Source organism: Rana temporaria, chromosome 2 (assembly GCF_905171775.1).
Source record: "Rana temporaria chromosome 2, aRanTem1.1, whole genome shotgun sequence".
NCBI lineage: Eukaryota > Metazoa > Chordata > Amphibia > Anura > Ranidae > Rana > Rana temporaria.
Genome location: NC_053490.1, coordinates 363,902,799 through 363,918,979, shown reverse-complemented (window position 1 = coordinate 363,918,979; position 16,181 = coordinate 363,902,799). Strand labels below are relative to the sequence as shown.

Below are 16,181 nucleotides of genomic sequence, written 5' to 3'. Positions count from 1 at the left end.
AGACCGACGCATGAGGTCGGAAAAAAAACACAGGAAGCACCAATTGCCCTGGTCGAAAGTGCCGTGACCGGAAAATGGGGCCCGCCCCTTAACCCCCTGCACACAAAAAGGGCCCCACCAGGGAACGGGCCGCAAAAAGGCCACTGAAAAAAAACAGCCAAGGCTGAAATCTGCCCCCAAACGGTGCTTTAATCAATGTTTAGATCCACTCCAAGCTGTAAGAACAGCAGGACCCTGGACACCGAGTACGCCCATGGACGTCACTTCATCCCTTCGCACCAAAAGATGTAGGTCTGCCAGGTGCAACGGTAGATCCTCCGGAAGAAGACTACCGTTCCCCAGCATTGTTAAGACTGAGTCGGACAGACCACGGTCACTTAAAGTCTGGCTTCCAATAGCCATGTTAAGCAATTCAGTGACTGTAAAACAGGAGGAAGTATGGGACCTCGACACAGAGGGACCTCCCGCCCTGGCAACCACCAGGGTACCTCCGCTACCAGGCGCCCGATATTGACGTACCAAGGTCAATCTGGAGCGATTAGAATAATCGGGATCTCCTCAGCCTCCACTCTGGAGCAGCCGAGGAAGAAACTACAATGGAAAAACTGCAAAAGGTCGCCGATACAGACCCCACAGGGTCACCAGCGTCTGTACCAGATCACTAGACCTGGCCACTAACTTCGACAACCTTATGGTAGAGACGAGTGGCCAGGAGACCCATGCCCTGTGAGGCTCACCTCCTGCAAGGGAGCCGAAACACCCCAAGCACAAAGACCAGTCGCCCTCGTCCAGCATCTGACTCCAGTAGTCCGCCTGCCGGTATACCTGATGGTAGACCGAAGCCAGGGCCGTGGCGTTGTCCAGCTAAAACCAGATCGGATGACCTTGCAACCTCCTCGACCACGAGGAGGAGAAGCATAGCCTGATCGCCTAAAATAGTAGGACAATGAACGGTAGACAGCACCTGGTATTTCCCAGGCGGTCTCCCACTGGGTAGAGACCAGACGAGAGCGGGCACAATCAGGGAGGTGTGGCCGTAGGTCCATGCCAGTCCAGCGACTCAGGGCCGACTGGACCCCCAGGTACCCCCACAACACGTGAGGCTGGCATCCGTCGTAAACACCGACCACTGGAAGGAAGAAACAACTTCCCGGACCGAAGAGTGGGGATCTCCGTCACCAACTCAGAGAGACTCTGACTAGGTGGCGCACCAGAATCTGATGATTTCAGAGACAAGAGATTTATACCACCTAGACAGTATTTCCCCTGGAAAACCCAAGTGTGGAACTGGGCATACAGTACCGCCTCGAAGGAGGCTACCCACAGGCCCCGGACTAGCAGGTGCCCAGAGAGAAGACCGATTGCGTGATGCCAATACATTCACCGCAGACTGAAGAGTCTGCAATTTCTCCAGGGGAAGAAGGACCTTTGCCACTGAGGAGTCTGGATCAACCCTAGATACTCCAACTATGAGTCGGAACCTAGCATGCCCAGGATTTGAACCCTGGGTCGCACACATGGAAGGCAGGCTTGCTGACACTGAGCTACACCTTCTGGTCTAAACCTTTAACACCCACCCGAATCTTCGGAGGGTCTGAATGGGAATAACACATCCACTAGGTCTGAGACAAGAGCTTCTCTCAGAAGAAAGTCGTCCAAGTAGCCAATGAGGCAAAGCCTCGCTGTCCCAACAAAGTTAGGATAATTGCGAGCTCCTAGCTAAAAACTCATGGTGCTGACGTCAGATCAAAAGACAGAGACCCTCTCTCATCACGAAGCACAGAAAAAACACTGACATGCGCAAAACGGGACATGCATGTATGTGTCCCTGATGTCCGAGGACGCCAGGACGTCCCCCGGATGGAGCGCAGCTCCCACCGAAAAGATTCCATGCGGAACTATCCGACGTTCAAAGGTATTCAGGGCCTGAGGCCCATAGAAAACCCCAAACCTCTGGTCCTACAGGAAAGGCAAAATTACCCCGCAGCTTAGCAAGTCCCACACTGCCCAAAGCAGACCGACGGGCGGGGAGAGGAAGACACGAGGAAAGAACTTTGTTCTGTGGATAGGAGGAAACACCATCTAGTATTCCGAATAGACCACCTCGCAGACCCACTGGTTGGAGAGCAGGGATGTTTTACCGAATTGTGAACCTGCAAGCTGCCCCTCCCACCTAGAGACAGGGAGGGAAGGCTACATACATTGGCAGGATTTGGGTGCCGGCGTGATCAGCTTACGCACCCAGGGACGGATTAGTCCCCCAGCTGGGCCTTTGATTGCCTGGGAGGGTTGCCCATAAAAAATACACACACACACACACACACACACACACACACACATAGTGTGTATGTATATTATGTAGGTGCATGCACACATGCCTTTGGAGGAAATCCACGCAGACACAGGGAGCAACAATGCAAGCTCCAGGTAGATTGGCGTCAGTGTCCGGATTCAAACCAATGACTCTTGCTGCCAAGTAATGGAGTTAACCACTACACCACGTGTGCATAAAACAGTTCTGAAACAGAAGCCCTGGATAACAAGGGCGCAGCATTCAATGAAGCATCACAGACCTATATGAGGCCCTGGACCAGCTGGTCCGCTAGCCTAATATCTTCGGGAGAGAGTCAGTGCTCCTCCACTGACTGGTGCAAAATGCTCACTCTCTGACTGAGACCCCAGAGTAGTGGCCACAATAGGCCGCAAGTCAGACCCCAGCATGGTAAACATGGAACGGGTCAGTACTTCGGATCTTCTATCAGTCAGATCCATACAAGCGGGGGTTCCCGCAATAGGGAGATTGGTCACCTATACATGACACCCGGGAGGGTCCACCACCGGAGAAGAAGCCCACCTTTTGAAAAGGCTCTCCTCAAAGGGGAACTGAACCGCCCGGCGGTGAGGGACTACAAAAGCCTTCAGCGGCTTTTCTCATTCCGCCTCTTAGAAATTAGCAAAGAAGGGCACAGAAGGAAAAAACCTACACAGGTTTCTGTGTGATCAAAATAAGACAGACCTCGGCGGAAACCCAGCTGCACTATCCAGCTTAAGAGAGTTCATTTGCAGCAGTGAGAAGCGCACCCATAAATGCCTTTTTTTTTTTTTTTTACACTACCCAGGTACCTGGTCAATGGCTCCATAACAGAGCATTCCCCCAGGGGATAATGGGGGAAGGGGGCACTCTTTTACCACTCGTCCACAGTCCACCCCCACCCTGGCACAAACGTGTCCAGGACTAACAATAAAACCTTTGTGGGAATCCCAGGTGCCAACACCTGCTGCCACCACCACCATGTTGGGGAAGGACCCAGATACTGACTCCAAATATTAATAATATTTACATAGTGTGTATGGATAATATGTAGGTGTATGCACACCTGTCCTTACAAATAAACAGAAGCTCCTAGAGCCCTATTCAGGGCATCTCACCCACTTGCTGTGCTGACCAGGGGTACCCAGGGGACTCACCTCGGGAGGAGACTGCTCAGTGATGCCATACACTCTCAGCACATGGCGTGTAAGAGGAAAAAAACCATGAGGTAACTGTGTGGCATCTGCAGGGACCTATGTGCGCCGTATACAGCACTAGGGGTTAGGACTACTCCAAGATGGCCGCTGAGCATTCAGAACGCGGCCACAGGAAAATGGCCGACCGCAATGTAAGCTGCGCCATAGCACGGCTATGACAAAATGGCCACCAATGGGAGTTTTCATTGTAATTGAAAAACCTCCCAAAAAATGGCGCCAGCGTCGGCCAAATGGCGGCAAAATGCTGCATTTAAACAGGAAAAGCCTCCTAGGGCTTTTTAACAGTGAAAAAACCCTCACAGGAAAACCCCATACAAAAAAGAAAAAAACAAAGGCCAGATAACAGTCCCACAGAAAGGCCCCCCCAACAGAGGCAATGTTAGCAATGCAGCAAGGCAAAAGGAGCAGAAGAGGACCCCCGTACCCCAGCCGTACCAACCCACCGAAGCGGGACGGACTGTACTTACCTGTCCGGCTGAAGCATTCCTGACAGAACTACAATCGCAATTGATGTAGCTGTCGGCCCGGTCCACTGTGAGGGAGATAACACCACAACCCAGTCATATGTGGACCTCGGAGCAAAGCTCAATAGCCACCCCAGGAGTCATGGGGTATGGCGTGGCAGACCCAGCCTCTTTGCAAAGGTGTGCCCACGCTTGCTGGTCGGACTGAGTAGACTACAAGGATCTATATTATCCAGCCTGTCTCTCAGCCGACAGTTGAAAGAAGATTCTTCAAGAAAAAGTAAAATAAAATTTCTCCTCAGGGAGCTGGGCCCAAAGGGAGCCATACGTCCTCCTTGCTAGGCAGAACGAAACTGAGGCTGCAGTGAGGGTTATGTCTGGAGGGACCGCCCCCTGGGCGGGGCTGTTCAACTCTGTTAATGTAACATGTATTTAATTATCTAACATTTTTCTGCCTAGTCCTCTCCTGTAAACAGGGAACATAACCCACTTGTCAAGATTTAAGGAGCTGTGTCCGTCCATGGACGATGAGAAAAATAATATTTTACTTTGCTATAATAAATATCCCATTTTTTTTTCAAAAATACTATTTTCCTCAGTTTAGGCCAATATGTATTCTTCTACATATTTTTGGTATACAAAAAAAATAATAATAAATTCGCAACAAGCTTATATTGATTGGTTGGCGCTAAAGTTATAGCGTCTACAAAATAGGGAATAGAATTATGGAATTTTTATTTTAAATTTTTTTACTAGTAATGGCGGCAATGCGATTTTTTTTTGGGACTGCAACAATATGGCGGACAGATCGGACACTTGACACCATTGAAAATTTTACAGCAATCGGTGCAATAAAAATGCACCGATTACTGTAAACATGTCACTGGCAGGGAAGGGGTTAACACTAGGGGGCAATCAATGGGTTAATTGTGTTCCAACTGAAGGGGGGATGGGACTTGCTAGGGGAAATGACAGATCTGTTTATACTTAGTATGAACATACGATCAGTCATTTCTCCCCCTGAAAGAACGGGGAACTGTGCGTTTACACACACACACACAGCTCCCGGTTCTCACTCTGTCACGAGTGATCGCGGCTCCTGGGGGGCAAGCAGCTCATGCGCGTGCGTGCCTCCGGAGGCGCGCCCCTAGTGGCCACAGGGCACAGAGACGCAACACAACGTCGTTTCGCCCAGCCGAGTCATGTTGCCGCAGTAAAACTGTGGTGGCTGGTCAGCAAGAGGTTAACCTCTTGCTGACCGCCCACCGTAGTTTTACGGCTGCAGGTTGGCTCGGCTGCGCAAAATCACGTATTATGCGATTTTGCACTGCGGCCACTAGGGGTGCGTGCCCCCTGCATATATACACACACACACACACACACACATATATACATACATATACATACATACACACACACACCAGGGTTTGACAAATTTGCTTGGAATCTAGCTAAAAAAGTTAGGAGCCAGAAAACGCACCCCGTCCCGACGAGCTTGCGCGCAGAAGCGAACACATACGTGAGCAGCGCCCGCATATGTAAACGATGTTCAAACCACACATGTGAGGTATCGCCGCGATTGGTAGAGCGAGAACAATAATTCTAGCCCTGGACCTCCTCTAACTCAAAACATGCATTCTGTAGATTTTTTTTAAACGTCGCCTATGAAGATTTTAAAGGGTAAAAGTTTGTCGGCATTCCACGAGCGGACGCAATTTTGAAGCGTGACATGTTGGGTATGAATTTACTCGGCGCAACATTATCTTTCATAATATTAAAAAAAAAAAAAAAAAAAAATTGGGTTAACTTTACTGTTGTCTTATTTTTTAATTAAAAAAAAGTGTAATTTTTTCCCAAAAAAGTGCGCTTGCAAGACTGCTGCGCAAATACGGCGTGACAGAAAGTATTGCAACGATTGCCATTTTATTCTCTAGGGTGTTAGGATAAAAAATATATAATGTTTGGGGGTTCTAATTAGAGGGAAGAAGATGGCAGTGAAAAATGACATTAGAATTGCTGTTTAACTTGTAATGCTTAACTTTTAATACCAACAACTCACCACCAGATGGCGCCAGCTCACAAAAAAATATCCCCCCCCCCCCCCACCTTCCAAGCCAAGTCGCCAGGACGCTATTTCTAGTCGCCATGGCGACCGGGATTTGTCGAGCCCTGATATAGAGATAGATATAGATATAGATATATTCTATCTACACACACACACACACACACACACACACAGTGGGGCAAAAAATTATTTAGTCAACCACCAATTTTACAAGTTCTCCCACTTAAAAATATGAGAGGCCTGTAATTGTCATCATAGGTATACCTCAACTACAAGACAAAATGTGGAAACAAATCCAGGCAATCACATTGTCTGATTTGGAAAGAATTTATTTGCAAATTATGGTGGAAAATAAGATTTCAAGCCCTCACAGACCTGTATCTTCTTCTTTAACCACTTAAGGACCGCCTCCTGTACATATACGTCGGCAGATAGGCACATGTACTTACAGGTACGTCCTCTACTAGTACCCAGCCGTGGGTCGCGGGCGCGCGCCCGCAGTGCGCTTCCACGACCCGGTCCGAAGCTCCATGACCGGGACCGTGGGACTCGCAGACCCGATCGGTCCCCGGAGCTGAAGAACGGGGAGAGCCGTGTGTAAACACGGCTTCCCCGTTCTTCACTGTGGTGGCAGCATCGATTGTGTCATCCCTTTTATAGGGGGACACAATCGATGATGTCACACCTACAGCCACACCCCCCTACAGTTGTAAACACACTTCAGGTCACACATAACCATCAGCGCCCCCTGTGGTTAACTCCCAAACTGCAATTGTTATTTTGACAATAAACAATGCATTTTAAATGCATTTTTTTCTGTGAAAATGACAATGGTCCCAAAAATGTGTCAAAATTGTCCGAAGTGTCCGCCATAATGTCGCAGTCAAAAAATAAATAAAAAAATTGCTGATCGCCGCCACTGGTAGTAAAAAAAAAATAATAATTAATAAGAATGCAATAAAACTACCCCCTATTTTGTAAACGCTATAAATTTTGCGCAAACCAACCGATATACGCTTATTGCGATTTTTTTTACCAAAAATAGGTAGAATAAATACTTATCGGCCTAAACTGAGGAAAAAAAAAAAAATGTTATATATTTTTGGGGGATATTTATCATAGCAAAAAGTAAAAAATATTGCATTTTTTTCAAAATTGTCGCTCTATTTTTGTTTATAGCGCAAAAAATAAAAACCGCAGAGGTGATCAAATACCACCAAAAGAAAGCTCTATTTGTGGGGGGAAAAAAAGGAGGCCAATTTAGTTTGTGAGCCACGTCGCACGACCGCGCAATTATCAGTTAAAGCGACGCAGTGCCGAATCGCAAAAAGGGGAAAGGTCCTTTAGCTGCATTTTGGTCCGGGTCTTAAGTGGTTAAGAGGCTCCTCTTTCCTCCACTCATTACCTGTATTAATGGCACCTGTCATAGCTGACTAAGCAATGTATAACAATGTGAAACGCGTCAGCTATATTATCCCACCGTTTGCTGTTTCTCTGTTTGTGCAGTGTTTTTTTACTGGCTTAAAGGCTTTTATTGTTTTTTTACATTTATCGGAGTGCGGCTGTCCATACCTTTTTGCTTCCATTTATACACGCGCCGTTACATCGGCCGTTACAGACAAGGTCGTGGATCTGTGTATGTAAACACACAGATCCACGTCCTGTCAGAGAGAGGAGACCGATGCTGTGTCCCTTGTACATAGGGACCCAGATCGGTCACCTCCCCCAGTCAGTCCCCTCCCCCCACAGTTCTAATCACTCCTAGGGAACACATTTAACCCCTTCCTCGCCCCCTAGTGTTAACCCCTTCCCTGCCAGTCACATTTATACAGTAAACAGTGCATATTTATAGCACTGATCGCTGTATAATCGTTTATGGTGTCAAAAAAGTGTCCGATGTGTCTGCCATAATGTCGCAGTCCCAATTAAAAAAAAAAAAAAACGCCGCCATTACTAGTAAAAAAAGTCACAATTCTGTCCCCTATTTTGTAGGCGCTATAACTTTTCCGCAAACCAATCACTATACACTTATTGCAATTTTTTTTTACCAAAAATAAGTAGAAGAATACATATCGGCCTAAACTGAGAACATTTTTTTTTTTTTTTTTTTTTAAAATGGGATATTTATTATAGCAAAAAAGTGTTTTTTTTTTTTTCAAAATTGTCACTTTTTTTGTTTATAGCGCAAAAAATAAAAACCGCAGAGGGTGATCAAATACCACCAAAAGAAAGCTTTATTTGTGGGGAAAAAATGTTTTGCTTGGGAGCAACATTGCACGACCGCGCAATTGTCATTTAAAGCGAGGCAGTGCCGAAAGCTGAAATTTTGCCTGGGCAGGAAGGGGGTATATGTGCCCAGTAAGCAAGTGGTTAAAATAACATGAGTTTTCTTGATGTACACCAGCTAGTTATATGCAGAGCGCAGGTGCCACCTACTGTTCCCTTTCTGGTATAGCTTTGCAGTATATAGACGTTAGATATTGAATTCTCCTAGAATGTGTTAAAGTTGTTAGGAACCAGTGCATTCTGGGAAAATTTTCTAGAGGAAGTGAGTCAGAAACAAGACAGCAAGGCCGTTTCTCCAATCTCTTGCCATCGCCAAACAACCGACTTACTGGTAAGAGCACAACGTGTAAAAAAAAAATAAAGCATGCCTTAAAGATTAAAAATGCATGCAGCTATCACATGTAAGAATTGGTAAGCTGCAATATAAGAAAAGTTTGCTTTTGGGTTTAATAATGCTTTAACAGTTTGCAGGCTTACCCTTCCAGAATTCTCAGGACCAAGACCCATGCCAAACTCTGTGCGTATATATGTGTTCTGTATGAGATTAGTTATGTCTTCGAATGTTTTACCGTAATCCTCACTGGAAAGAAAAAAAACAAAACAATTTATAAATGTTACATACAGCCAGGTTGAAATAGAAATAAAAAACAAAAAAAAACAAACACACCACACACTATAGACTAAATAAATTGAAATCCTCCATATCTGGAACCATATAAAATGGGGGTCGGCAACCAACCGATTGGGAGCCACCCATCAACTGCTGGCAGGTGACAGGTAGCTCGCAAAGACATCCCTGCCTTGACGATCCAGCACTTTTCACAGAGTGGCACAAGCGCACACTCAGCCAATCCTAGACTGCAGAGGCAGCCCCCGCTCTTTAATACACACCAATTGTGATTTTTTTCTTACCAGACATGTAGTAGAATACATTTTGGCCTACACCTATGAAGAAATTTGATTTTTGAGGTTTTTATTGGTTTTATAACAAAGTAGAAACTGTTTCTAATTAAAAATGTTTGGCGTTTAATTTGTGTGAAAAAAAATTATATAAAATTTAATTTGCGTACAGTGTTGCATGACTACGCAATTGTCAGTTAAAGTAGCACAGCGCTAAATAGCAAGAAATGCCCTGGTCATGAAGGTTAAAACCTTCCGGAGCTCCACGCTCAGTCCAACCTTTTTTTTAATAGCACAATGACGGCCCTCACTAGCCAAGTTAATGTCTTTTCTACGCCACGCTCTCCCAGCAGATTCCCTCTGTTCTACCTCCTCCTTCCCCATTCCTGGCTTTCCCTATCCTCTCCCACCCCCCCCTCTTATTATCCTTTGTTTGAAACATGTTTATGATGTTTCAGAGCACATGCACCACTGCAGGCGATAGCCACTTGGCCCACTCGCTGCCACCATTTTATAATTGTTACGCTGTTTATACTACCAATAAAAACATTTTTAACCCCAAAACCTTCCGGAAATCAAATGATTAAAGGAGGAGGTTGCACGAGTAAGTAGATACGCAACAGATCAAGCTTTAAAATTGTGCACCAGCAAGCTTCAGTACTCTATACATTTCATAGGCAATGTTTCCAGCATCACTTTAGAGGTCAACTAAATATTGTTTCTAGAATTATTGCTCTCACTCACACATGCACAAATGACATGCAACATGAGTAGAGAAAGACACTTTTTTGTATGTAGGGGTCCCTTATGGGTGTGCAAGTAACTGGGGACAGTTCTTAGTGCTTGGGTGCAACTATTTGTTTTGATCCTTCTCTTCTAAATATACAATTGATACAACATCCTCAGATATATCGACAAAGTATGGACAATCCGCAGTGGGCATGAGGGAGGCAATATGATTGAGGCTGTCGGATCTGTCATAAATCAAAGGGATTTGTCCCAGTTGACCTAAAAACCTAAGTGACAAAACCTCTGGATAATATGCAGTAGGGCAGGGAGAGACGACTGAAGGTCTGCTAAATATGAGCAAATCGTCCGCATAAATATACCTTTTCCTTCAGACCCCCAAGCGTCAATCCTAAAACTGCCCCACTAGACCTTATCAGCGCCGCAAAAGGTTCCATTTCCTGTACAAACAGCAGCAGCAAAAGGGGACACCCCTGTCTGGTACCTCTCTGTATAATTAAGGGGTTGGATAAGGATGCATTCACTCTCAATCTAGCAGTAAGTCTAGGATACAGTAATTGTAACCCATGTTAAAAAAAAAAAAAAAAAAAAAATCCTTGCCAAATCCTAATTTAGCCAAGACTTCTAATAGATATGGCCATTCGACCGAGTCAAAGGCCTTATGAGCATCCAGGGACAAAATGGCCCAGAGATCCCACAGAGTCATAAACAGCCTGCAGGTTGGTGAAGAGTCAGCATAAGTTAATGGAAGGGATGAATCCCGTTTGGTCTGCTCCAATAAGAGTGATGAGAACTGTATTCAGTCGCTTGGCAAGCACTTTAGCCAAAATCTTTACATCCGAGTTAAATCAACGAAATTGGTCGATATGATTCACAAAGAAGATGATCCTTATGGGGGTTAGGGATGAGGACAATTAGCGCCTCCGACATAGAAAGTGGAAGCTGTCCCGTCTTCAGGGCATAGTTATATACCCAAAGCAGATTTGGGATCAGTTATTCTCTAAAATAGGAAATCCATCCAATCCCAGCGTTTTGTTTCTAGCAAATTACTGGATGGCCGCCCCCATTTCATCAGTCATTAAAGGAGCATCAAGCAATGAAGCCTGAGGGTCAAGTACCATTGGAAGGGAGGAGTCATCTAGTTCCACAATGGCGTAATGCGCTCTAATAGAATATAGTGAAGAGTAAAATGTAACAAATGCCTCCACCAACTCTGTTTTGTGCTACTATTACTCCCTCTGAGTTCTTAATTCTTGGAATGCTGCATGGCCAATAGTCAGGTCTAGAAAGATAGGCTAACAGGCGACTATTTTATGTCACCAAATTCAAAAGTACGTTGACTTTGATACAGCAGCTTTTTCTGGGTGCGTTCCAGGAGTACCAGATCCAACTCTCTGGCCTTGTTTTGCCAAACTGCATGCGTCTCAGGGGTAGGATGCGCAGAGTAGGTGGCCTTGACCTCCCTAAGCCCCCCTCGGCATCCACCAATCTGGACTAAGATGCCTTATGGGCCCGCCCAATGTCTGCAGCAAAGGAGCCACGCCTGTTGGCCCTAAAAGCGTCCCAAACCACAGGGATGGAAGAGTTCTGCTTGTTGGTTATCCAGTAGGAGTTCATTTCAGCTAGGCCCTGATCCACAACAGCCTGGTCTGCTAGAGCCAATGCGAATCTAAGTTGATATTTGTATCCTGTTGGTGTTGGTCTACAACTCAAACTGGAATATACCAATGGCTTTATTAGTGGATTACTAGTTTTTAGTGTAAAAATGGTTTTAAAATTTTTATGCATATTACAAAAGGATGTTGATTATTGCCATCATATAGGGTAGCAATATTTTTTTTAAAGTTTGGGAGTATCAAGCTGAAAGGCAGACAATTACCTAGCCTTGGCCACAAGATGGCATTAATGAGTTTAAACAGTTTGGATAGTACCGGTACTTTAGATATGAATATTGTAGTAGCAACTTCAAGCTTTTAATATTTATATTTTTAGGACCCATTTATTCTTTTCTGGTGAAATTTTTAATATGGTGATAATCAAGATTGGGTGGATAAGTTTACAATGTAAGCAAATCAATAAGCATATGCATGGTTTCTATACAACGGTCAGAGTGATTGTGGCATAATGTTCTAGCACATAATCTGTGTCCATCATGCAATGTTTTGGTGTACATGGGCCAGTCACTGTTTCGCTATGCAGGAAATCGAGAGCAACATTCTCATGGTAACATGTAAACAATACGCCAGTATTTAGCTTTGGCCACCGTCACCTAGCTCCAGGTCATGTGATCAATAAGACTGTCGAGCGGAGTCATCATGCGACAAATTCCAGTATCGATCAAAACTTTTTAGCAAACTACAATACATACACAAATCCCACAGGTGACCTTGAGTAGAGTGAAAAAGCAGGTTTAGATCTACATGGTGGACACATTGAACAGGTCCACTCAGAGGCGAGCATGTAATAAGTGAGCAGTAGTGGTATATCCACCGATCTAACACCTGGGACACTGCCCTGCACAGCGGAGGAGTTATTGTGGTTGAAGTGAACACCAATAACATTGTATATGGAGTCACTGTGGAGTCTGTGTTAAACACAGTACAGATTATATATTACTCATGTCATTGTGAGATGTGCGTTTGTATTCATGGCACTGAAGCTTGAAATTAATGTGTCACAATTGTTTTGTTTTTGATAGATTGAACCTAAATATTAGGTTTGCGATATTACACAATCACTTTTAATAACATTGTTATTTCGGTTATGGAATTGAGCATATATTTTTCCTGCATAAAAAGGGGGGAGCAGCACTAATAGTGGGAACTACACAACACAAGGGTTAAGCCCACAGACCTCCGCAGAGGGGATCTTGAGGCAAAAGAAAAATAAGAGACGAGCACTGCTTTCATGCCATCATGTACCACCAAAAGTACAAGAATTCTAAATATTAAAAATGATGAAGACAGAAGTATAACTCACCTCCTGTACAGCTTTGACTGTCCGTATTCAACGATAATGAATGGAAGCTTGAAAGTAGTTAGGACAAGAACCACCTAAAATAGAACAAATAAGGTCTTTATGGCATTCAAAACCCTTACAAAATATATACGATATATTGATACAAAACATCAATGGAAAAAAAAAATGCATTGGGCTTAAATTAGTGTAGATGAAACATCTTGGCAGAAACAAGGTGTCTTATTGTATAGGAAACTGTAGCAGCTTTTCTGGCTAGAGACGATTGTCACAATGGAGGTTTTGTACAGTGCCTTGAAAAAAAAGAAAAAGAAAAAAAAAAAAAAGTATTCATACCCCTTGAAATTTTCCACATTTTGTCACATTACAACCAGAAACGTAAATGTATTTTATTGGGATTTTATGTGATAGACCAACACAAAGAAGCACATAATTGAAGTGGAAGGAAAAAAAATTAAAATAGTTTTGAATTTGATTTACAAATAAAATATATCTGAAAAGTGTGGCATGCATTTGTATTTAGCCCCCTTTACTCTGATACCCCTAAATCTATTGGAACCAGTTAGTAAATAGAGTCCACCTGTGTGCGATTTAATCTCAGTATAACTAAAGCTGTTCTGTGAAGCCCTCAGAGGTTTGTTATAGAACCTCTGTGAACAAACAGCAGCATGAAGGACAAGGAACACACCAGACAGATCAGGGATAAAGTTGGAAAAGTTTAAAGCAGGAATAGGTTGTGAAAAAATATCCCAAGCTGTGAACATCTCAAAGAGCACTGTTCACTCCATCATGTGTGACAGGAAGTCAGGTAAATCTGTGGGTGTTGTCACAAACGGGACATACATTTCTGCCTTGCTTAGACAATACACTAATCATTATTAGGCGTCGGCTGCGAGAAATAGCCAGACAAGGTCTAAGGGCGTTGAAAGACTCCAGCTGTTCACGATGAGGCAATTAAGGCCTCTATAAGTAGTCCAAAGGATTACCACTAATGGGCTGCATCACTCCTAAGGCTGTGTGAGTAGGAGAGCAGTGCCAGAAGGTCTTCGGTGGAGGTGAGAAGACCATTGATTTTTCTGTGTGATAAAAATCAAAAGACTATTGTTTTGTGCTGTATGACCAGCACTGTCTACCCAGCAGTAGGCTGTGTTAGACTTCATTAGATAGGTTCCTGTGTGGAAGGTTCCTGTGTGGAAGGTAGACGCCCAGAGTGGCTAGGATTTATTTTATGTTTGATTTTGTTTATGTGGTTTGGATGCTTGCAATGGTTTTCCAACAAGATGGAAAAATAAACCAAAAACGTTGTTTTCAACCGTCTTCGACTGCCAGTCTGTATAAATTTAGTGTGTGGTGAACCCATCCAAGGGGTCACACACCCCGCTACCGAGCTAACCCCTCACACATGCAAAAATGGAAAGAGTATGGCACAACTGCAAAGCTACCAAAACGTGGCCATCCACCTAAACTGACAGGCCAGGCAAGGAGAGCATTAAATCGGAGAAACAGCCAAGAGGCCCATGGTAACTCTGCAGCGATCCACAGCTCAGGTGGGAGAATATGTCCACAGGACAACTGTTAGTTGTGCACTCCACAACCCTGGCCTTTTTTTGTAAGAGTGGCAAGAAAGCCATTGTTGAAAGAGAACCATAAGAAGTCCTGTTTGCAGATTGCGAGAAGCAATGTGGGGGGACATAAAACATAGAAGAAGGTGCCCTAGTCAGATGAGACCAGAACTGAACTTTTTGGCCTAAAAGCAAAAAAAGCTATGTGTGGTGGAACACCAACCATGTACATCATCCTGAACACACCATTCCCACTGTGAAACATGGTGGTGGCCACATGTTGTGGGGATGCTTTTCCTCAGCAGGGACAAGGAAGCTGGTCAGAGTTGATGGGAAGATGGATGGAGCCAAATACAAATAAATATCTGAAAAGTGTGGCGTGCATTTGTATTCAGCCCCCCTGAGTCAATGCTTTGTAGAAGCAGCTTTCGCTGCAATTACAGCTGCAAGTGTTGTTGAGCATGTCTCTACCAGCTTTGCAATCTTAGAAGAAAACCTGTTTGAGTCTGCAAAAGACTTTGAGTCTAGGGAGAAAGTTAACCTTCTAGCAGGCCAACAACCCTAAACATACAGCCAGAGCCACAATAGATTGGGCCATTCGAACACATAAATATGCTTTTGATCTAAACCAAAGTCCAGACCTAAATCCAATTAGGAATCTGTGGAAAGACTTGAAAATTGCCGTTTACAAATGCTCTCCTTCAATCTGACAGAGCTTGCGCCATTTTGCAAAGAAGACTAGGCACAAATGTAACTCTAGATGTGCAAAGCTGGTAGAGACATCCCCAAAAAGACTTGCAGCTGTAATTGCAGCGAAAAGTGGTTCTACAAAAGAATTAAATTAGTGTGGATGAATACAAATGCATGCCACACTTTTCAGATATTTGTAAAAGAAATTTGAAAGCCATTTATCATTTTCCTTCCACTTCACAATTATGTGACACTGTGTTGGTCTATCACATAAAAACCCAATAAAACACATACACGTTTTTGGTTGCAACATGACAAATTTTGGAAATTTCAAGGGGGTATGTATACTTTTTCAAAGCACTGTATGTACACCAAATAAAGTGATTTGAACTCAGCCCGGTGCTCCTGTAAATGGTGCGAATTTCTTTCCTGCAGCCACCAGTGCTGATGGGGAATCTCTCCCGCCCAGCAATTGTCTGCTCCAGGCGGAGGAAGCCATCCCTTCCAGGAGAAGACACGATTTATTGCTAGCCGGTCTGGCAGACTGGTTGTATATCCAGCAGGCTGGTTGATCGATCAACTTGGTACATTCAGCCTGCCCATACACTATATGAATCTTAGCCGGGTCCTGCCTGAGATTAAAACAGTCTTTAGCCAGCCTTACGCTTGTAAATCACCTTTAGCATACCCATCGAATGGTAGTCCAGCTTCATGCAAATTGCCTCACCAGAGACAGTGAGCTCTCTGCATGATGACGTTACCTTCACGGATTTGTATAAAGAAGTGTTGAAATTGCACCATCTTGGATTTATTCCTTTGGTATCCAATTTTTTTAAGTCTGCCTCCATGCTTTTATTAAATACCAAGAAGTAGTGTGCCCATTCTAAAACAACGGCAAGGTTGAAGAGATTACTGTTGGCAGACAATGCATGGTGAGCAGTGCATGCAGAAAAGGGTATGACT

General features: G+C 44.3%; 1 protein-coding gene across 1 annotated transcript in view; it reads right to left on the bottom strand.

Moving 5' to 3' along the window:
- The window catches only part of SORT1 (sortilin 1), a 132,457-nt gene that overhangs the window by 67,165 nt on the left and 49,111 nt on the right, over positions 1 to 16,181 (bottom strand). The window contains exons 3-4 of the mRNA XM_040337651.1: positions 12,970 to 13,043; positions 8,821 to 8,923 (exon numbers count right to left, since the gene is read on the bottom strand). Coding sequence (XP_040193585.1) covers positions 8,821 to 8,923; positions 12,970 to 13,043 — 177 coding nt within the window. The remainder of the gene's footprint in view (positions 1 to 8,820; positions 8,924 to 12,969; positions 13,044 to 16,181) is intronic.